The sequence below is a fragment of the Siphateles boraxobius genome, unplaced genomic scaffold (assembly GCF_051911475.1).
Source record: "Siphateles boraxobius isolate OS27281-9 unplaced genomic scaffold, OSU_SipBor_1 21, whole genome shotgun sequence".
In the NCBI taxonomy this organism is placed as follows: domain Eukaryota; kingdom Metazoa; phylum Chordata; class Actinopteri; order Cypriniformes; family Leuciscidae; genus Siphateles; species Siphateles boraxobius.
Genome location: NW_027508822.1, coordinates 2,998,657 through 3,022,601, shown reverse-complemented (window position 1 = coordinate 3,022,601; position 23,945 = coordinate 2,998,657). Strand labels below are relative to the sequence as shown.

The window sequence follows — 23,945 nt, the reverse complement described above, 5'->3', positions numbered from 1 at the left end:
CGATTAAAACGATTTGTCGTGCAGACCTACAAACAGGTGTAAAGAAATGAGCCTGCTCTGTAGTTTTACTTACAGACTGTACATCAATGAATGAGGTTCTTGCCTTTTGAATAGCTGGCCGAAAAGTTTTGTGGCCAATCTTGTAGAAGAATGACAAGCAAGGTTTTAAGTGCTAGTGTGCCTTTGGAATCTAAGTAGGGATAAATGGCAAATTAGAACTTGTTAGTTCACCAGCTTTTAAATTAAGCAAAGTGCATTTCTAATTAAGGTCAACTTAGAATGATTGAAATTAGCTTAGCTGAAATATGTAACAGGTAAATATGTACTCTGGTAATCTGAAAACATTTAGTGTTATTAAAGGGATAGTTCACCTTAAAATGCAAATTTACTCGCCTCATTTAGTCACCCTCGTGTTGTTCCAAACCTGTACAAGTTTCTTTCTTTTTCCTGAACACAAAAAGACATTTTAAAGAATGTCAGTAAACATTCACTGACCACTGTGTAGCCACTGACTTCCATAATAGGAAAAAAGTACTATAAAACTCAATGGCTACTGTTAACTGTTTTGTTACCAACATTCTTCAAAATTTCTTCTTTTGTGTTCAGGAGAAGAAAATCATCCATGTTTGTAATAACATAAGGGTGAGTAAATGACGACAGAATTTTCATTTTCGGGTGAAATATCCCTTAAAGGCCATGTTGCAGGTTTAATTTTTCAACGAATTTGTGCAATTTGCTTGTTGGTAATAAACATTTAAACTGTTATCCATTGTATTTTATGTTGTTGGGTATCACAAAACGGAATATAATACGAAAAAAGTAGGTATTTTACAGCGGTTTGCAACGATTCTCCTTTCCCCCACAATGCATTGCATTACGTCACCTTGGGGAGAGAATTTACCTAAGCCCCCTGCCCGCGTTGTTGAGAGCTACGAGTAGTAGACGAGAGTATTCAGATAGCGCAGATTATAGATAAATACATAGATATAGAGAGATAGATAGACGAGATATATAGATAGACTAGATATATAGACAGACTAGATATATAGACAGACTAGATATATAGACAGACTAGATATATAGATAGTCAAGTATAGAGAGAGATAGGCAGACAGCATAACGTTAGCAGATATAGCTAACGTTAGCAGCTAGATAGAAATATATAGTAGATTGTAGATTGACAATGGTGAACTACTGTGTTTGTGCTGGGTGCAAGCACAATGTTGTGTTTTATTGCGAGTGTACACAAATATAAGTAAACACTTTGCAGTTTGAACGATATCCTGTATGAACAAAATGACGATGTTTTTATGTTTCCACTGTCTCGATAGCGCCCGCGCCTCTCTCTCTCACACTCACACACACACACACACACACACACACAATACGAATACATGTATAATTCCACCCCTAATAGCTATTTCTATTTCTAGATTACAAAGACAAACTTTACCAGTACTACGACACTATGACAAAGGTTACCGGTACTTATCTGAACTAACGTCATGATCATATACTGCCACTAGATATAAAGAAAACGTTGATTTTTCACTCGGTGCTATTCAATGACCGTAAAAAAAAATATGTGTCGTTATTGTGCACTGCTGCTCGTAAGTTAAAACGGCTTGCCATAGCTTGTAGACTAGCTCCAGTGTTCATTTCTGCGTTGCTAAATGATAGCAACTCACCAGGACACTTCACCAACTCTCCACTTCTCCTCGGACCGTGCATTCAATTGGCTTTGACGTCCATCAGTTCTTGGCAATTCTTCATTTGCCCTCTCACGTCTAGCAGGTTCAAAATTATACGGCTGCGGGCCATAATACATGTTAGTTCTTCTTGCCAACTCTTCCTCATCCCAGTCAGTCGCCATAGTTCTAACACTAGGCTGAGGCGCCCTTTCCTCCGCTTCTCCCCAACGTGACGTCATCACAGAGTTGCGTAAAAAAAAAAAATTATACCAGAAACGTAAAAAAATGGTCTTTAAGACCATTTTTGAGACATTTTAAAAATGATACACATATCTTGAGTGATTTATGTACCCATTAATCAACAGTGGTGGTTAACCTGCAACATGGCCTTTAAAGCAGTGCTTCTCAAACCAGTCCCGGGGACCCCATACCATTGCACATTTTGTATCTCTCCCTCATCTAACACACCTGATTTAACTCATCAGCTCATTAGTACAGACTGCAAGACTTAAATTGGGTGTGTCTGATGAGGGAGACATCAAAATGGTGGGGTGTCCCAGGACATTTGAGAACCACTGCCTTAAACCAAGAAAGGGGCAAGTACTTTTAAAGGGGTCGTGAACTGAGAAATACAATTTTCCCTGATCTTTTGTCAGACAAGAGGTCATTGTACTATAAAAAACATAAAACAACTTTTATTGATACTATGCTGCGTAAAAAAAAGACTAATTTTCTACTTCCAATTGTGTATTGCGCAATGGAACATCAGTGCAAGACCGCCTGCACAGAAACAGATCATAGCCTCTTCGTGCCCACAGGCACATGAGTGAAGGGAGTGATAACTGTTTTTGGGAGAGAAAAAAAGAGTTTTTATGCAACTGTGAAAAAAGATTACCTACAAAGAAAGAGAATTTGAAATTCAAAATTGTTTATCACATATTTACCAGCAAAAGTTTCAACGAGGCACTCAAGATTCCAGTTGATGAGTTTTTGTTGAACAAAAATGTCCATTGCTGTAAAAGAACAGAAGGAAACATCTGATTAGTAATAGCTTTACAAAGTTAGCTGGGAGTGCTAACAAGTCTTATACCTGCTTTTTAAATTTATTTTTGTGCTGGCTCCCGTTTTTTTAGACCAAACTTTAAGACCAAAGGGAACTACAGTAACTACTTCATAATTTATTATCTTTACACAGTTTTTAATCGGACCTGAAGCAACAGTGAACTGACTTCAGCTGAACAATGACAGTTTTTAATGAGAATTGTACTGAGCTGGACGATGACATCACTGTTTTCTGCAGAGCTGCTTTATAGCCAAATTGAACTAAGGCGCACGCACTCAAACACTGAAAACATACTGCAACATAATCAAATATTACAAATATATTTGTAAGGTCAGCCAGCTGAACAAGAATAACTGAATGTTTCAGTTACTAAGTAAAGGTGTGCTTTGACAGGTCAAAGATGAATATTTAATGATAATTTTTACTTTTCACAATGTTTTAAAAATAAAAACAGTACAGCATACAGTACTCATAACTTATAATTTTATTATGTAATTTTCATGAATGTAATTTTTACTTGTTATATCAAATGTGATAATTGATTCATTTAAAATGTGAAAATATGCTCCCCATACACTTACCCTGTTTTAAATGAAATAACGATGTGATAATATACTACACATAGTACACAGTAGCTGGAGAAAGAGAAGGAGAAGCTCCGAATGACGTCACTCGCCTGAGACTGGGAGATCATGGAGGGCTGGTAACCACTTTTGTAAGCTCCACCCATTGGCACAAAAACAAAATTCAATGTTGTGGTCGAAGGAATTCAGCATGTATGTCTTTTCGGGCGTTTCTGGAAAAATCACTTTAATTTATTAAACAGTTGATTTCTATTTTTAATGCTGACCGTTGTTGTTTTTACACATTTTCTATCTTAACAGCTGATCCTCAGATTAGCTGTGATTTAATTTAGACCACGGATTTTTCTGGGCATCTCATAATTTCAAATATTCGTTTATTAAGGACCCGGTGTCGCTTTGAGACGACACAGCGTGAATGTGCGTTCACGGATGTGCGTTTTTAATAGTTGCGAGCTTGTAGCGTGCCAAGACAGTGATAGTCAGAAATCAGAAGGTCTCCTTAATGATGTGCTCCATGCTCCATTCATTAGTGCCTTCGGTTTGATCTATCCTGGAGATTTGTGGAAACACCAGACTACGCATTAATCTACTACGAATAATGATTTTGGAAAAATGCTGAATAAATCAAGGTTAACATTCAATTTTGCCAGGCAGGATTAAACATCAAGTAAAAAGAATTGAAAAGAATACATAGTACATAACTGATCAGTATATAATAGAGACATCATTAAAAATGCAATATCAAAAATAGTTTCAGAGAGTCAGCATACCTGAGACACACAGCAACTGTTCTGTTTACAGAGGCTTCCTTGAGTGGTTTGCCAATTCCCTTTAAATACCCAAGTGAAACAAAAGAACAATAAACATGTAGCACCCAAATATTTATTCAGCTTTCGTTGGACCCTTTCTCGTGACCCAAGTGGTCCTGTGTGCAGAGTCAGGAACAGCATGGGCCAGAGTTGTGATCGGGACAGTTGTGTTGTGCTCTCTGTCCCTTAGATCCCTTCTTCAGATTATTGACTTTTATTGTTTCATTGCAGATTCAAATTCTTGAATTCAGTCTTAGGAGAAATCCATCCTTACAATGAACCACTGATATGATTTTGGAAACATTATTTTAAGGAAAAAAATGTTCTTTAGTGTTGCTTTAAAATATGAAAAGCATGCGTCAACGGCTTTATTATTAATAAACTGACTTAAATTTTAATAACAAAATCAGACCACAGAGAAATATTTTGTCCAGTTGTATATATGTTAAAGTGCTTATAATTTAGGTTAGATATGACATATTTGACTTACAGATTTGACTTACTTAAACTGAGAATAATACAAATAAGGTAAGGGCGTCAAATTTCCCACCGTAAAACAAGACATTATCAAGCTTAGAGAAACATGGCTACAATCATAAGAGTGTTTGTTCAATACACTTTATTCACTTTGATATTTCTGTCAGAAAAAAAAGATGAATCAAAGAGTCATGAAAATAATGAATGAAATGTGTGTGGCTGCTGGTGTAAAACTCTCTGAAATACTAATGATACATGAAAAACAAACAATGAACAAAACTGTATTTGTATTAACTAACTTTTCCAAAGATAACATTATGTAAGAAATGTATTGTTCATTGCGTGTTAATATTTCCACTAATGTTAACAAATGAAACCTTATTGCAAATTTTGTGAATTACAAATATAGTAAATGTAAAAACAAAGATCTGTGCATTAAGACTTGCAGTGTAAACGCAGCCTAAGTGGTTTCTCCACTGTGTGGATCTTCATGTGTTTCTCCAGGTAGCGTTTGAAAGCGAAACTCTTCCCACACTGATCACACGTGTGTGACTTTTCTCCAGTGTGGATCCTCTCATGTCTTTTCAGATCTGCTGAACGACTGAATCTCTTGTCGCAGTGTGAACACATGTAAGGTTTTTCTCCAGTGTGAATAATCTGGTGCCGTTTTAAATGGCTTGCTGAAATAAAAGTCTTCTCACACTCAAAGCACATGTACTCTCTCACACCAGTGTGAATTTTCTGATGTTTATGTAAACTATACAGCTGTGAAAAACTCTTTCCACACACAGAACATGAATGTGGCTTCTCCTTCGTATGAACTGTCAGGTGTATCTTCAGGTCTGATGCCCTAAGAAATGTATTCCCGCATTGATCACATGTGAACGGCTTCTCTCCGGTGTGGATCCTCATGTGAATCTTAAGGTAAGCTGAATTTGTGAAACTCTTCCCACACTGATCGCATGCGTGCGGCTTTTCTCCAGTGTGGATCCTCATGTGAAGATTAAGATGTTGTTTTTGTGTGAAACTCTTCCCGCACTGATCGCATGAGAACGGCTTCTCTCCGGTGTGGATTCTCATGTGAATATCAAGACTTTGTTTGGTTGTAAAACTCTTTCCACACTGAGTGCAGGAGAAAGATTTATTGGTTCTTCTTTTCTTTAAAAATGTCTTTTTAGTCTTTGAGCGACTCAAAGGTTTTTCTCCAGGTTTGACATGATGTTCCTCCTCCACTTCTCTCAGTTCTTCTCTCTCCTCTTTCACTTCCATCAGGTCTGAAATGATAGAAATTCATTTTTATTTTCAGTACATCAAAATAATTCAGTAATAGACAACTGTTTTTAAATATTATGATCATTTTGATGTATTTTTATAAATGATTATCCCTGAAACCTTCCATGAATGAGGTACATTGATCTTCCAATTATTACTTTTAAAACATAAATTATTTCCATGCTTCTGTATTTATTAAACTAAAGGCTTTTTAACTACAGAGGACCGGTCACACTAGACTGTTATTGTTCCACTGACTTCCATTCATACGCATGTGAATGAGGGACACCAGAAACACAAGATCAAGTGAATTTCCCTGTGTTGTAGTTCAAGTTTAAAAATAATTTGTCAATTCTCCTGGTTGTTCCCTCTTTATTCCCTAAATGTTACACATTGTACTTATACTTACACATAAGGACTTTACAGGTACTCTAGATTACAGCCCGCAAAGTACACGTAATTATGAATTCACAGCATAACTTTCGGTAATTATAAAGATTTACCAATTTATCTGTGTCCTACATGTTTCACTCAACCTGTTACTTCTGACATGGACCAATTTAAAGGAAACCTGTGCATGTTTTGTTAAGTAGCTTTTGTTCTGTCATTTTATGAGTGCTGGGTAAAATTTTATGTAATATTTTTAGTTTTATGTTTGTATGTTGTTTATGTGAAACTTTTTTTGCTGTCATTTTGGCCAGGACTCCCTGGAAGAATACTTTTTATATCTGAATGGGACTATCCTGGTAAAATAAAATAAAAGATTTTCCTCATTTTAAAAACAGAGCATTTCTTAAACCTGAGACACTCAGGAAGTGACATAATCTGGGCTCTTTCTACTGCATGATGGGAGGACAAGAAAATAATCTCCCTACGTCGCTGTTCTGCTCTCCAGAGCAAATACAGAGCGGTGACTCTCTCGATAAATTACCCATCAACAACAGACATCTTGTAAAAAGATGGCCGCCTACGGGGTTCGGAACTTTTGAAACTTTCGCCTCTGACGTGCGTGATGTGCGTAAATTTCGCTTCAAACTTTTGTTTTTACACGTGTCAGTTTCACTCTTGACGCGCTAATTAACACAAAGTGGTCAAGCGTCAAACTAGACGCGGTAGATGCGAATTTGACGCGCTATTCGCGTCCGGTGTGAACGCACAGTTAGGCATAGCAACATGAAACTGATTGACCAAGGCCGCTGCAGCTGTTACTGCATTTTCAAATAGACTGGAGAGCGGGAAGCAGATAACGAGCACGAGCACCACCACAACCATGGCTTTGCGCTCTTTATCCTCAGAAGAACTTTAGAGGTTGGACTCGAATTACAAGAGACAAATCACCACAGAATCACCATAGACAAAATGAACAATGCACAGAGAGTTTGCACACACAAACCACTGTTATAATATAAAAGCAAGCAGATACTGCGTGCATGGTTTGGCATGATATGACTGAATGCGCGCAAAGTGCGCTCCCTTAATTCCTAAAAAGCTGACATCAGTTCATCGCGATCTCACACATCTCTGTTATTATCAATGAAGCTGACTGCACAATAAATCTTTCATAATATATACACTTTGTTTGTTATAATTAGAGGATTTGCAGGCATACAGAATTCAGCTCTGAACAAAAAGTCCATTTTGAGCGGTGAGGGGAGTCTATCTGAAATGCTTCTGATTGGCCTTTGCGTTCAAGAAATCAACACATATGTCTGTGATTGGCTAAATCGCTCAACGCTGCAAAGTGCAAACATGTTATAAAAAGAAACTCTGGCCTGTAAATCGTTTCTATTTTGAAATGTACAAAAATGTATTAGTTTTTATACATTTTATTCATAGATATTTCTAGTTTGCGAGAGTCCCGCGAATCGTTTTATTCTCCGCAACCCGCACACACAGAGTGAGTGCATTTCCGACTGGCCAGGTCACTGCCCCTCTCCTCCAGGCTTCCAGCTTGTGTCCTCTCTCTTGTGCCAGAGCCAACAGGAGGCTCTTTCACCCGGCCAGAATGTGCACCATTGTTCCTTTCAGACAATAAATCATTCACAAAATGTTCTGGGATGCATGTTCATTTATAGATCAGTTTGTCGATAAATGAATGCAGGAAAGTCTGCTTTAATGTCTGTAGGTTCTATGGCAGGGGCCCTGACCACATTCTTAACAGCAATAAAACCAACTTATCTGATCGTAGTCATTGTAACTAACACCTTCTTGCCCTTGTTGGGGGGATGGGACAACACATCCCAGAGTGAGTTTTAAATATTATTTGTTAACTGTAACAAATACTTTTGTCTGATTTGTCTCAGTCGTTACAAGACGTAGCGGTAATCCCTAGACGTCTATACGTCCAGCCTATGCCTACGTGGCCTGTCTGAAATAACGCGGCGCTCGATTAATACTGAATTAAAGGGATAGTTCACCCAAAAATTTAAATTATCGGCCCACGAGTAAACCGCTGTCTAGTATTGCTCCGAGCTGATAAACTGTTTTTTTACTGTGGTTTTGTTTGCCGTGTGATGTTTCTCGTATGCGGCAGAAAATGGCAGCTCTCGCACCGGCAGGAAAAAAAAGTCGCAAAATGTGACCATTTACTCTGTCATGATCGCCACCTGCTGCCAGAGAGTTAATTTGTGTTGTTTTTTCATGTTGTAGAATAATCCTAAAATATTTGTTAAATTTAGTTGGTCTATTAACTCTTATTATGGCTTTTGTCTTTTTTGCCTGCTGTAACAGTGTGTATGTTAAGCACATTTGCAGCAGCAAAGAAAGCTTAAGTGAACTGAAATCAGGTGATGATGGTTTCCTGTTGATGGTTTTATAATCATCATGAAATAGACTGAATCACTGATGTCTTTTGAATCTAACAATTGTGTTGTTCCATTTATATATTCATATCACAACCACTGTTACAGCATGAGATCCAGCACTATTACAAAAATCAGTTAGAAGATTTTAACAACGAGCACAAAACACTAATCTGCCATGACACACACAGACATCAAAAATCAGCATATGAATCTCAACAATGGTGACAATAATATTTAGGGAAACAGATCAATTCAAAACATCACTAAAAAGCTTGCAACAAAAACAACAGCAAAAAATAAAAGCAAATATTTCGAATTAAACTAAATAATAGGACAATTCACCTGCATAATTTATTCATGTTGCAATGCATGCTGGGAGTTTTGTACTATGCTGGTACCCAGCATGCATTGTACTTTTGATTATCACCATTGTTTAGATTCATACGCTGATTGTTGATGTCTGTGTGTGTTATTGATAGATTGGATTTTTGTCCTCGTTTTTGTTAAAATCTTCTAACTGATTGTTGTAATTTGGCCAAATCTCATGTGGCAGAAACACAGGGTTTAAGATATGAATATATAAATGGTACAACACATTTGTTAGAGTCGAAATACATCAGTGAATCAGTCTATTTAATGACGATTATAAAACCATCAACAGGAAGCCATCATCACCTGATCTCATTTCACTTTAGCTTTCTTTACTGCTGCAAATGTATTTGACACACACACTGTCACAGCAGCCAAAAAAGACAAAAGCCATAATAAGAGTTAATAGACCAACTAATGGAAACGCTGATAACTGTCATGGTAACTTCAAATTAAACAGAGTTAAGCCTCTGATAATTCTCAAAACTCCTGCAGACGTCTGACAGAAATAAAGTGAGTCTGGTTAGTAATAAGTGAAGCTGGTAATCCTGTTTGTGGAGTTGTTTATTACTCCTCTGCTGAGATCTTCACAGATTTAATGTCTTCTTTTCTCTTCAGTGGATTCCATCTAAGACTGTGTCTGAAGTAAGTTGTAGTTCTTCTGTTTCTGCTCGTCTCTTTTTCTGTTCTCTTCTTTCCTTCACTGATTCTGCTTGTTAACAGGCTTTATTAAGGCTGCAATTACTTCATATTTAATATACACAGATTTTGTGGCTCAGATAAGGTCCAGTTCTGGTGTATTTCTTTGCTCTTGGCTGACATGTGGCATTGCTATGGCCTGCTTGTGGCCCAGATCTGGCAAACAGGAGTGGGCCACCCAAGGGCCGTCATTCAACGCTGTATGTGGGCCAGATCCGCATTCCACAAGTGCCAGACTTGGGCCGGCTCTGGGCCGACACAATGTTGCTATGTGGGTTGTATTTCTCGTTGTTTATTTTCACATGTAACTTAATTAATATTTATTTTTGACAGTTACATGACCGGATGAGCTGTATTTCATGTCTGTTTGGTGTCATTTCACATATTCCTAGGTATGATGTACTAATGTTTGTATGATGTTACGTTTTCTGTGTTCAGAAAAAAAGAAAAGAAACTCAGCTCTTAATTATGAAAAAAAAGTGATTTATTTTTGTTGAATTGGTGAAAGAGTTTTATGCAAGCTGTTGAGGTGAATGTTACATGACCGGATGAGCTGTATTTCATGTTTGTTTGGTGTCATTTCACATATTCCCAGTAAACACGTGATGGGTGTTCGTTCGTCTTGCCTTCGTCTCTGTGTGGTCCTTTTAGGGAGGGTCGAAAGAACGAATCAGTGAAGGGGTTGCACATGGATCTTCATGTGTATCTTCAGGTGAGTTTTAAAAGAGAAACTTGTTCCACACAACAAAGTCTCCCGTGTTCACCACACACCGGCTATAGGTGGAGAGGAGAGATTTGGCTATAGAGTAATGTGTGGCTAACTTACACAGAAGAGACTTTGTTGCTCAGCACATGAAAATAAACTACCTACCGTGATCTCAGACTGTGTTTAAGTGGTTTCTCCACTGTGTGGATCTTCATGTGTCGCTTCAGGTGAGTTTTAATAGAGAAACTCTTTCCACACTGATCACACGTGTGCGGCTTCTCTCCAGTGTGGATCCTCTCGTGTGTTTTCAGATTTGATGACAGACTGAATCTCTTGTCACAGTGTGAACACTTGTAAGGTTTTTCTCCAGTGTGGATCCTCTCATGTGTTTTCAGATGTGATGAATGACTGAATCTCTTGTCACAGTGTGAACACTTGTAAGGTTTTTCTCCAGTGTGAATTCTCTGGTGTTGTTTTAAATCGCTCCCTGTAGTAAAAGTCTTCTCACATTCAAAGCACATGTACTCTCTCACACCAGTGTGAGTTTTCTCATGTCTATGCAAATGATGCAGCAGTGAAAAACTCTTTCCACACACAGAACATGAATGCGGCTTCTCCTTCGTATGAACTGTCAGGTGTGTCTTAAGGGTTGATGCACTAAGAAATGTTTTGCCGCACTGATCACATGAGAACAGCTTCTCTCCGGTGTGGACCATCATGTGTTGATTAAGATTTGTTATTTGTGTGAAACTCTTCCCGCACTGTTCACATGTGAACGGCTTCTCTCCAGTATGAACTCTCATGTGAACATCAAGACTATATTTGGTTATGAAACTTTTTCCACACTGATCACATGTGAACGGCTTCTCTCCAGTGTGGATCCTCATGTGTTGATTATGATTTGTTATTTGTGTGAAACTCTTCCCGCACTGATCACATGTGAACGGCTTCTCTCCGGTGTGGATTTTCATGTGTTGATTACGAGTTGTTATTTGTGTGAAACTCTTCCCGCATTGATCACATGTGAACGGCTTCTCTCCGGTGTGGATCATCATGTGACGCTCAAGATGTTGTTTGGTTATGAAACTCTTCCCACAATGAGTGCAGGTGAAAGATTTATTGGTTCTTCTTTTCTTTAAAAATGTCTGTTTAGTCTTTGAGTGACTCAAAGGTTTTCCTCCAGGTTTGACATGATGTTCCTCCTTCACTTCACTCAGTTCTTCATTCTCCTCGCTCTCTTCCATCAGGTCTTACATGAAAGAAACAAATATTACATTTAATTTTCAGTACATTAAAATAATTAAAAGAGAGAAATATAAAGTGAAAGGACATGAAAGTGAGGCCTGATGTAATGGTAGAAGACAACTGTTATAAAATATTATCATAATTTGATGCCTTTTTTTTAATTGATTATATGTCCTTAAACTTTCCATGAATGAGGTAAATTTATCTTCAAATTATTATTTTTAAAACATTATAGGCACGAATCCCATGTTTCTTTAGCAAGAACTATTAAATATATTTGATCAATATTGTGTATGGGGGTCGTCGGGGGTCCAGGAGGAAATTGCAACACTCCTGACACAAATTAAGACAAATACTGAAACTTGAGTCTTATATCTTTTTAGTTTGTCAAGGTAATAACATTACATCTGATAGTAATGTTATCCGTGGTTCTCCAATTTTTTAGAGTGCCGTACCCCTCTTCCACTTAGACTGCAGTCACACCTTTTCCATAAAGGGACAATATTTGCCCCCTTTAATCAATTTTTCCATTTCATTTTTTTACCTTTGTAATTCCTTTAAAAAATAAATAATTCATTAAATAAAACAATGTTCAATAAATAGGCAATGTTAAAAATCGTTTAATATTAATAAAAATATTGTATTAAAATCGCCAGTAGGTGGCGGTAATTCATTGTCTTTATGTGTGTCAGAGTCATTCATTGAATTTCACGATTCGTTCAAAGCCACAGATTTCGTTGCAAAATAGAGCAATAAGCCTGACTATATTGTTTTAAATGTAGTAAATCACTTAATGTTACCCTTTTGTTTTGTTTTTTAACTGTTGTATAGAATCAATGTCACATTTGAAATCGTGTGGATATTCGGGAAACATTGCATCAACATTAAAAACACTGCTGGATATCATACCTGCATTTTTTCGCACAAACCGCGCAAGCGGCTCTTGACAGAACATAGACCGACTGAATGACACTTCAATTTAAGTTGAAAATCTCAAATGAAGATTGCTGAACTCCAGCTTGTCTGTGTTTTCAGATCATCCGCGCGTCTTGAGCAGTGTAGAGAGCGCGCGTGCATGGTTGCCAGCTACTATTGAAAAGATCGGGTAGAAAACAAGTTCTTTTAACAGAAAAGCTCTGATTAGGGGGTTAAATTATTGAATTCTGGCATTTGTGGCCACAGCGGATTAAACTGAAACTTTCCTATTTCAGACGACAAACTACGCTTCTCGTAGTTGAACTTAATTCTAGTAAATCCTAGTAATAAAAAAAAATATATATATAATACTTTTGTAACGAAATCCAAGACTTTGTATACCAAGTTCAAGGCTTGTAAAGGCCTTAATTTGAGATTATTTTTCAATGCTTTTAAGATCCCGCAGGTACCCTGGTTAATGTGTCTTGTCCCCTCACAATGACAGCAAACTAATTATTAGGCTAAGGTTACATTACATGAGTCACGTCACATAGTGGTCTATTTTCAGTTCAAAATAGCGAAAATAGACAAAAGTTTATTAGTTTGCCTGATTATTTTTGTGATTCATTTAACATTTATGACCTAAAAAAACTGTCAAATAGGAAATGTTTAGTTTAACCTGTTAACCGTTTCCAGAGCGTCGGCGCACTGAAGCGTTTTTTTTTTTTATTTAGTTCAAATTTACTATCAGATTTAATGTTATACCTTGACAAACTATACATCATTAAAAAGATATAATACTCAAGATTCAGTATTTGACCACTATTGTATTCTGAGAAACTTATAGTGACAGTTATGTCTTAATTTGTGTCAGGAGTTATGAAATGAAAAAATGAGTCGATACCTTTAATATGAATTATGAGCGTCAGCTGGTCCATTCATAAAAAACACTCCAAGCTGTCGTCATGACAGCGATTCACAAAACATCGTCCCTCAGGGCTTTAGCTCAAAAATGTGCAGACTTGGAGAAATATTGATATATTCTCATAGATTCACATCATATTTCTATAGACAGGAATAATATTTGTTGAATTTATACCCAAATGCGTCGATGTAATCATTATGATCGCTTCTTACTGAGATGTGCTATGTTTTCAATTCATACCAATAGCCTGAGGGCGCTATATGCACAATAACAGTCCATATATGGATCACGAAGAAGACCCATAGTCATGTGACATTCCAGGACGTCACTGATACAGAAAGTAGCTGACAGAGATCGCTGTAACATGCAGATAAAGATGTTTTGAAGACAATAAACATGATTGCAATGATATTTGAGTTACCTGTGTTCTTCAAACCATGCCAGGTATTTCATAATAATAGATTATATTTATAATGTAATGCTAATCGATATAGATTTCATCATCGTGCAGAACACTATAAATAATACATTTTCTGTCGGATTTTTTTTTATCTGAAGCCAAATTAGATCACAGAAGATTATTTAAAACACTCGATTTGCGTTATAAAGTAAGTTTGGAGCACAAACATGGTTTTAATCTCATAAATGGTCGTGTATTGATGGTGTGCTAAGCTAACATGCTAGCTAGCCCAGGTGCACCTGCCACCAGCAGTTATTGTTTTATGATTTTTTTCTAAATAGGAATGCTTACTGAAATGTTTCAGTGCATTTGATACCAGTTTCAAATATTTAGTGAGAACTTTGATAAAAGAAATTAGGGTTTGAAACCCTATGAATAGCCTGTGAATAGCCAGTCGTTAGTAGCTATAATGCAGACAAAAGAAATGCATATTTAGAGCCATAACCAGTCTGGAGAGGTGTAAATGTGTGCAAGGAGAGACTGACTCTGAATGGGGCTCGTTTGCACCACAAAATAATAGAGACAATAGACTGATTAGATGACTCAGAAGATGACTAAACATCAGTTTGTATTTTAGAGTCTAATCAAAATAAAGTAATTTGACATGATCTTGAAAAACATTTAACTAAATACAGAGTTTTAGACTTATCATTTTCAGATTTTAAATATAAAATGGTCACACATATGGCTTTAGCTGCAGTGCATTTCTAGATTGCTCCAGGGCCAACTTCAATTTTATTTTTATGAAGATGTTTCATAAAAGTAAATTTCTAATAACTTTACAAAACTTTGAAGCTATTTAAACATTTTTTTTTCATTATGACAATAATTATTTCTACATTTACAATAAACTACTAGGTGTCAGCTTTCAAATGAGATCATACTTGTGCTTTTAGTGCAAAGGGTTCATGAACTGTATCTGTTTAAGTTTGGGTATGCCATTTCTGGGGATTTTTCAAAAGTGGCCTTGAAGGTTAACAGGTTAAAACGAAACCGCACACACTTTGTCAAAAAATAATACCATTTTATTTACGGGGCCAAACTGGACACAATATTAACTTAAATCTTTAAACAAAATAAATAGAACATATGATAATAATAAATAAACCAATAAAAAATAAAAAATAACATTTACATAATATCAAATAAAACAATATTGTATCAAACAATGTAATAATACTGGAGATTAATAGAGATTACTACCACGGTAATCTAATGCCGACATGGCTCCAGGTTCCCATGTTTTGTCTGCTTGATCCAGTCATGTAAGTTATCTGGTCGTTGTACTAGTTACGCAGCGCTTAGCTTGGCGAGTTTGGTATTTCGTTCCCACTGCGTCTCAGCTACGCAGCTTTGAGTAAACCTATGAAAGAGAACGTCTCTGGTTACTGCTGTAACCTATGTTCTCTGAATAGGGAACGAGACGCTGCGTTCGCTGCCAAGGTCCTCGCGCTGCCGACAAGCTTCCTTTTTCGGCAGAGAAATCTGAGGAGCAGATTATGGTGCGCGCGAGCGTCGAGTTGGCGCCCGCGCCATCAGCCAACGAATTGGCGCGATTCTATATGGGCTTCAGACAATCGGCACAGAGATACGCGTTCTGACACGTAATTTTACACTGATGCCCGCAAATTAGTTAAAATCTCCCGGAATCAAGAGTGAGCGAGCGAGCAAGAGCGCGCATGCGAGAGAGAAGAGACTGTGCTCCAAGCCGTATAGCGCGCCCACGGCGGAGAGGGAAAGAGCGGAAAAGGAAAGTGCCTCATGAAGCGCATGCAAGACAGAGAGTCAGGCACCGAAATCAGGCACCGAATTTTTCGTTCTAATTCGGTCTGGTTACTACCGTTTACGTCGGAACCGGTTCCCTATTGGCACCGCGTTTCGGTACCCAACCCTACCCCAGAGTCCCCCGTTCGCATTTTAGGGGATTTTAATGGCTGCAGGCTAAAAAAGACACTTCCAAACTATCAACAATATGTGACATGCGCCACCAGAGGTGACAAAACAATTGACCTCTGTTATGGGACTGTAAAGAATGCATAAAAAGCATACAAAAAAACACCTCTTAGCACTGCAGATCATAACGTGATCCATCTGATCCCTGCTTACGGTACAAAACTGCAGAGAGAGGGAGTGACAAAGAAGCAGGTGAAAAGGTGGGATGAAAATGTGGCTGAGTCTCTACAGGGCTGCTTTGACAGCACAGACCGGGAGTGGTTGACTCAGGGGAGTAGCCTTGAGGAAGCCACTGAAGTGGTTACTCACTATATCACCTTCTGTGAAGATATGATTGTCCTGCAAAAAACTGTGAAGGTATTCTCTAACAATAAACCCTAGATAATAAAAGCACTGAAAACCACTATTAATGAAAAGAAAATAGCATTCAAATCAGGAAACATAATTGAGTCCAAACTCATCCAAAACAGACTGAACAAGGAAATAAAATTAGCAAAGAAAGGATACAAGGAGAGAGTTGAGAAACTCTTTCGGGATGGCAAAGCTAGGGATGCCTGGCGAGGCATTAAAACACTGGCTGGCCTCCCCATTAACAACTCAGCATTACCCGGGACAACAGACTGTCAACATGGCGGAGAACCTTAACCAATTCTACTCCAGGTTTGACCAGTCTGATAATTCACAAGAGAGGGAGGAGCTAATAGCTGAGCTCACTCCTATGAGTCCTGCCCAAGCTAATCTGGAGTTGCGGCAGGAGGAAGTGGAACTCATGCTGAAGGGGATGAAAACTAACAAAGCACCAGGACCTAATCAGATCTGTGACCGGTTGCTAAAGGTCTGCTGCAGCCAGCTGGCAGGTGTTTTATGCTATCTGTTCAACCGCTCTCTCTCAGAACATTCAATCCCATCAATCTGGAAATCTCCAGTCATTGGTCCAATAGCCGAAAAGAGCAATCCCACCTGCAACAATGACTACCGGCCTGGGGGGTTAACATCTTTGGTAATGAAAGGCTTTGAAGGGCTTGTTCTTGCCCAGCTTCAGGAGGAGGTCAGTTTGCACATTGACCCCCTTCAGTTTGCATACAAATGGCACAGAGGTGTGGATGATGCCATACTAACACTGCTGCATGGCACTTATTCCCATCTTTAATAGCCCAGGTCATTCATCAGACTGGTTATTGTGGATTTCTCGAGTGCTTTTAACCCTCTGAGGTCCAGAAACGCGCCGGCGCGTTTTGCTGTTTTTTTCCCACATAGCAGCAACATAGACTTAAAATACTCTGTCATTTTTGGTCATATAATAAAATCAATACATGATTATAAACTATAGAGGGTCTTCTTTTTTTGTGTACACTCACATTAACATCAAAACCGTGTGCTTTTGTAAAATGAAGAAAATAAACAGGGTGTGCTTTCTGCCTCTCTGTCTCCGTTAACTTTTTTTCTTGAGCACGTCTCTAAACTTAAACAAAGCTCAGTGAATACTGTTCACACAAGCATGAGCAATATATCTTTATAATCATTTAAGTTTGTACTTTTAAAATATCTAATTCAAAACTAAAATAAATATTCTCTGTTTATGTAATCTATAAAAAAAGAGAGAGGTGTCAGCTGATCTCATTATCGTTCTCTCAGCTCATTATTCTGCTAATGTGACACGCCCACGGAGAGCGCGCGGTATTCACACGCAAATGATCTGAAGCTACACATGCAAAGTGTCAACGCCCCTCATAAATGCGATAACACAACAAATGTAATCATCAGATTGATGTACTGTTTCGTCTTACGAGGCTGTGTGAGGAATAATCCTGAGACATTTACCTCAGAACATGTGCTGGTTTATTTTCATTGCGAGGAGCAACGGATCCATCTGAAGTTTCTAATTATTATTGTTCTAATCGCGATATCATAGTGTATGTAAACCGCAAAAAGACTGTTTAAATATGAATCGCGTCTGTGTGTGAATGAATGAACTGAACAGTTTTTACCAAACCCTATTGCTATACTCAGACGAGTGAAAATCGACTGACATATGTTGAAATAACGTTAAAATGTCTTTGTATTAGCAACGTATTAAACTGCAAATTAATATTTATATGCCCTAATATAGGCTCATAAAAACAACAAACGATATGCCTATGTTACAGACGAAATATGAAAGACAACATTTCGTTGACTAGTTTTGGATAGATTATTAATTGTTTACTGTAAACTAGACTACTGCCACATTGAATAAGCTTTTGTTCACCAATTTCTGCTCAAATGTTAAATATATTAGGCTATGTTTGTTTTGTCAAAAATAAAGTCATCAACTAGGATGCTATTATAGTGTTTGTTCCAATGTAGGCTTTATTCAAACTAATGGATCCTTAACTTTGAAATATGTATGATAAAATGTATACTTTAGTTTTTACAAAGAAATATTACACTTGAAATATTGTTATTTTAATTGTTGCTGTAATTGTAACCTTTTTAATAAAATAGCAAATAATATATTTACAAGGTAGATGTAAACAAAATCTTAAAAGGTCAATATAAGCCTTCTCTTCAAATTATTTGTATTGTGTTTTATTAATGACAAATTTAGGGAGAGGATACATATTCAAAACTTTCTGAAAATACAGTATGATAATTAACTACACAATTACTAGAAATGTTCACCTTGGATATAATACAATTTGCAAGCAAAAATACAAGTGGAAAAATACTATTTTTTCTAGATGTTTCCAACTGTGAACCAATTTTGTAGTATAGGCCTATATATATTTCTTTTCTTGTGTCCTTGTATTCTTTCTTGTGGCTCAGTGACACACCTGTGAAAAGCTCATTATGCAGGCTCATTAAGCAGGTCTTTTGTCTTCACTGGTGTGAATCAGACTATTATACCTGAGTCACGCCCATTTCGCAAAGTGTTTTACTAAATTTAAATAAATGTATTGTTTTATGTGAATGATTATGCAGGATGATTTTCAGATAATTTTGAAGCAAAAATCCTAGGCGAGAACATCCATTAGTCAAAAGTCTTGTGGACACATATTTAGTATGTTTTTTGTGGCCTTATTTCAGAGACTTTAAGTTTTAGTTTTTTCAATAACCATGCATAAACAATATTCTCTCAAAAATACAAACATGTACATACATCTTGCTCACATATTATGGTAGCCATGTTTGTGCTATATAGAGTGAATTTACACCTTTGCCATTAACATGTTTATAAATAACTGAAAAAAGCACAAATGTCAGAGCATGTCAGAACACCTCCAGGACCCAGAAAACCCCTCTGACCCCAGAGGGTTAATACAGTGCAACGCCACCTGATGGGACAAAAACTGCTCCAAATGGACGTGAATCCGCATCTTATCTTATGGATCCTGTCTTTTCTGACAGATAGACACCAGAGGGTCCGAGTCAATGGTCACCTCAGTTCATCTAAGACAGTCTCCACTGGAGCACCACAAGGCTCTGTAATCTCACTGGTTTTGTACACACTATACACTAACGACTGTAGGAGCAATAACCCAGGTATTATATTAAGGGTGCTCCGATATATCGGTCGCCGATCATAATCGGCCGATAATTGCTTTGGGATGTGTGATCGGTGGTCTCTATAAAGGCCGATCAAGAAAATCCGATCAGATGACGCAAAACTCGCGAGACAATTTTTTATGCCCTGGTAAAAATGGTTTCACCGGTCTGGCAATTCTATTTGGTGATCGGCCCCAAAAATCCTGATCGGAGCACCCCTATATTATATACACTAAATATTCTGATGACACTGTGATCATGGACACCACTAATTCACTACGAGAGCTACAGACCGAGATGGAACTCTTTGCGGAGTGGTGCAAGCAGAACTGTCTTGACCTCAACCCCTCTAAAACAAAGGAACTGGTTTTTGACTTTCGTAAAGATGTTTCCATCATTCCCACTCTGTTAGTCAACAATCAGCCAATAGAAAGGGTTGAATCATACAGATACCTTGGGACAATACTCGATCATAAACTTATTTTCCAACTAAACAGTGAAAAAATTTTTTCTAAATCTCAGCAGCGCCTCTTTTTCTTGAGGAAGCTCCGTAGACTTCAGGTTCACCAGTCAGTCCTGATAACTTTCTACAAATGCTTCATTGAGTCTGTAATAACCTTTAACATATCAGCCTGGCTTTGATCACTACCCAATATTCATCGCAACACACTAAACAAAATCATATTAAAGAAGTAAAATAATCGGACAGGTGCAGGAATCACTTATCAGTATTTACAACAGGAGGACAAAAATAAAAGGAACACAAATAGCCTCTGACACCACTCACACATTGCACAGTCACTATAGTATTTTACCCTCAGGTCAGAGATACAGATCACTCTTATTCAGGACTAAGAGAGCCATGACAAGTTTTGTGCCTACCTCTATTAGAAACATGAATAGTTGATAAACTTATTCACCAAGATGTATGTCCATGTGTGCAGATTCGTGAATTATTTATCTCTTCTTATTTATCTATTTTTAACGTAACCTTTTTAATGCCTACTGCTTATTTATCATGTACTTATTGTGCTTTGCAAGCTTTATTTATTTATTACTATTTATTACTTGTGTGAGTGTGGTATACTGTGCTATGTTTGTGCAACTGTACAATGATGATGCTCAACACGAATGAAGTTCCTAACGGATAAATAAAGTTCTTTGAATTGAATTGAATGCACAGATATTTGTGGAGACAGTCCAATACTCAAATCATGCCCTAAGATATGCCTGATAGGAGTATATCCTGAGGATCATCCAGAAATTATGGTGAAGATGTACGCAGCAGTGCTCGATGAGCAAAGCAATAGATCTCTAGCTAGACCTGAGTTTTTTGATCTATTCAAAATAAAAGCAACAGAGCATCCATACACTCTTCGAACTTGTGCTGGGGTAACAGAAACTTCAGGAAGGAGAGCCACTGGAGAGCCACTGGGTTTCAAGCTGCATCTGTATGTGGAAAGACACGTGTCACTCCCAACACTTATCGAGTGTACTTGTATGCCTGACGACCATTCTGAGATCCCATCTCCCACCATTGCACACCAGTTCCCTCACTTGAAATCTATTGCTTACGAAATACCAGAGATAGGTCCATGTGCTAAGAGACTGCTTCTCTTAGGGAGAGACATCCAAGTCCACAAAGTGAGGAAACGGCTCAATGGTTTGAACAATTCACCGTACGCCCAAAAACTCGACTTTGGCTGGGTTATATAGTGGGAAATGTCTGCTTGGGATCAGCACATAAACCTAGCACAGTTGTCGTGCTCCGCAAAAACATACTTCTCAATGGACGTCCAAGCATATGTGAGTAGGGTTGTGCCGATGGACGACATCATCGTCCATCGTGATGGCTGACCGACATCACGATGGTGAGCCACCATCGTGATGCCACGCCCCCCACCCTGTCAGACCAGCCCAGTCTCACGACAGTTCGTGTTCGTCTGTACACCAGTGGTTGGGGACCTGGCTCGCGAGCCACACCTGGTCTCTCACCCTTTACCAACAATCGATAAAAAAAATGAAGACGTGCTTGTTCAGTGCTCTTCGCGAGAGTCACCACAGCAATCAACTAACCGCCTACGTTTCTGTGGTAACCTAACAGTTACAGCTCCGGCACTCTGCACTGGGATTCAAGCAGCTGCTATTTAAGGTGATGGCGAAAATAATTTTAGAATAGCAGCGAAAATGTAAAAGTAGGCTATATAAACTTTAATATATCATTTTATTGAAACGGGTGCTTTGCTGTTCAAAGAGACATTTCGAAACATTACACCCGCTGGCCGCAGGTACTTTCACTTTTGCCGCAGAGGCCGTTAATTTATGTATAAATGTGTTGTATTGTTGATAATCCGCGCAGATTTCAGTTGATTCCGTTTAAAGTTATTAATAATAAAACATGAATGAATGAGAAAGAAAAGAGCAGGATGTGCTTTATATTGAAAAGAAATATTAAAACCGCAATAAGTCGCGAAAGAGAACTGAATTCTACTGATAGGATGCTGTGCGCACGCTCCGAGCGCAACACGCGAGCATAGTAGGCTAGTCTTTGTCTTCGGTTGCGAGCCTAAACGGCCAAATAAACATAGAAATACTTCAAAATGCCAAGCCGAGTATTCCCGTGGCGTAAACACAGTAGAAGTAGCTACGGTAACACTTTACGGTAAGGGTACATGAATTATCATAAATTCATGCATGAATTCTGCATTCATTCATGCATTAATATCTCATGAATCATCAGGAACTAACACAAGTTCAACATTTTTCATTCATGACTTCATGGATGAACAACACCTTAATTAAAACATTAACTAAGATGAGCGCATCATCATGAGTTATGATTTATTTCGCATGATCATGATGTTTTCTTTGTTCACAGTTATGCCACCATTAATAGCACATTGTTCATCAGTGTTTCAAAGGACTAGTCACCACTTTAGTTGAGGGGCCACACACATGATGAAGTCCTTGATAGATAATGCTTAGTTAATGATGACTACTGTATTTGAATGTCAACAGAATTTGTGTGCTCTGAGTTGTGATTGGTCTATTTTGGGGTCTGTCCAATACAGTAGTCATCATTAACTAAGCATTATCTACCAATGACTTCATCATGTGTGTGGCCCCTCAACTAAAGTGGTGACTAGGTCACTGACCTAGACAAAGAACAAAGAAAACATCATGATCATGCGAAATAAATCATAACTCATGATGATGTGCTCATCTTAGTTAATGTTTTAATTAAGGTGTTGTTCATCCATGAAATCATGAATGAAAAACATTGAACTCGTGTTAGTTCCTGATGATTCATGAGATATTAATGCATGAATGAATGCAGAATTCATGCATGAATGAATGCAGAATTCATGCATGAATGAATGCATAATTCATGCATGAATTTATACATGAATTCATGATAATTCATGTACCCTTACCGTAAAGTGTTACCGTAGCTACTCTCTCTCTCTCCGTGATGGTCAGCGCGATTCCGTAGCCCCCCCCCCCCCCCCCCCCTCCCGATAACATCCTCCATCGCGATGTTTTGCTGGAAACATCATCAACTGCCAATTTAGGGGACATCGCCCAACCCTATATGTGAGCCTTGTCCTAATCAGAAACAGGTGAAAGAGAAGCCAAGCAGTAAAGATCATGCCTCTCTTTACATTTACATTTATTCATTTTAGCTGACGCTTTTATCCAAAGCGACTTACAATTGCTATGTCAGAGGTCGCACGCCTCTACCGACAACTACTCTACCTACTACCGACAACTTTGATTGGTTAACGTTGATACGGTCAACCATCGGTCAAGCGGTCATCAGTTAACATCCCTATTTATGAGAGCATAAAAATGATCCATGGATGACATTGATTGTAGGGATGGGCAAGGCATGTGCCAGTATCAAATTTTCATGCTGCGATTAATTGATTGAGCTTTAATCACGGTATTAAGATCCCGGGCCCTATGTATAGGCAGTCCTGATGGGCCCCCATTTTCCAAATAAAATATATTCCAGACTTTTCAAGGGCCCTACGCCCCTGGGCATTCGATTAAATGTTCTTAGTCGATCGTCGGGAGAATTAACGATCGACTATCGATTAATCATTAATATTGTTATATTCAAATTAATTATTTATTTAACTTTTTATGAATTAAAAATGCAATAAATACAAAAATACAGCGTGTTTTTCCTCGATGAGATCTTTATTACAAGATGATCAACTTGTGGCAGTTAAACTGGACGTTCAGTTAGGCTAAACTTGAAGATATGCGCTGCGGTGCTCTAAAGCAACGGAACCTGCAGCTGCGAGTTGGCGTTCATAAACAGAGACCCTCGTTTGTTCCAAAATAATAAATAATAATAAAAAAATCATGTTAAACAATAACTTAACCAAAAACATCATAATAGTTAGATCTGACAGGTTTTGTCAAAATGTAACTCAAAACTA

At 37.9% G+C, this 23,945-nt stretch overlaps 2 protein-coding genes across 4 annotated transcripts in view; one reads left to right on the top strand and one right to left on the bottom strand.

Moving 5' to 3' along the window:
* Nucleotides 1–23,945, top strand: part of LOC143746062 (uncharacterized) — a 70,619-nt gene that overhangs the window by 25,301 nt on the left and 21,373 nt on the right. The window lies entirely within an intron of this gene.
* The window catches only part of LOC143746107 (uncharacterized), a 31,503-nt gene continuing 12,309 nt past the window's right edge, over nucleotides 4,752–23,945 (bottom strand). Inside the window, exons 1-2 of one of the 3 annotated variants that reach the window (XM_077237868.1) lie at nucleotides 10,640–11,717; nucleotides 4,752–5,898 (exon numbers count right to left, since the gene is read on the bottom strand). In XM_077237868.1, coding sequence (XP_077093983.1) covers nucleotides 5,799–5,898; nucleotides 10,640–11,529 — 990 coding nt within the window. In that variant the 5' untranslated portion in view covers nucleotides 11,530–11,717 and the 3' untranslated portion in view covers nucleotides 4,752–5,798. Of the gene's footprint in view, nucleotides 5,899–10,639; nucleotides 11,718–23,945 lie in introns of those variants that run through there. The other 2 variants (XM_077237870.1, XM_077237869.1) reach the window with 2 other exon arrangements.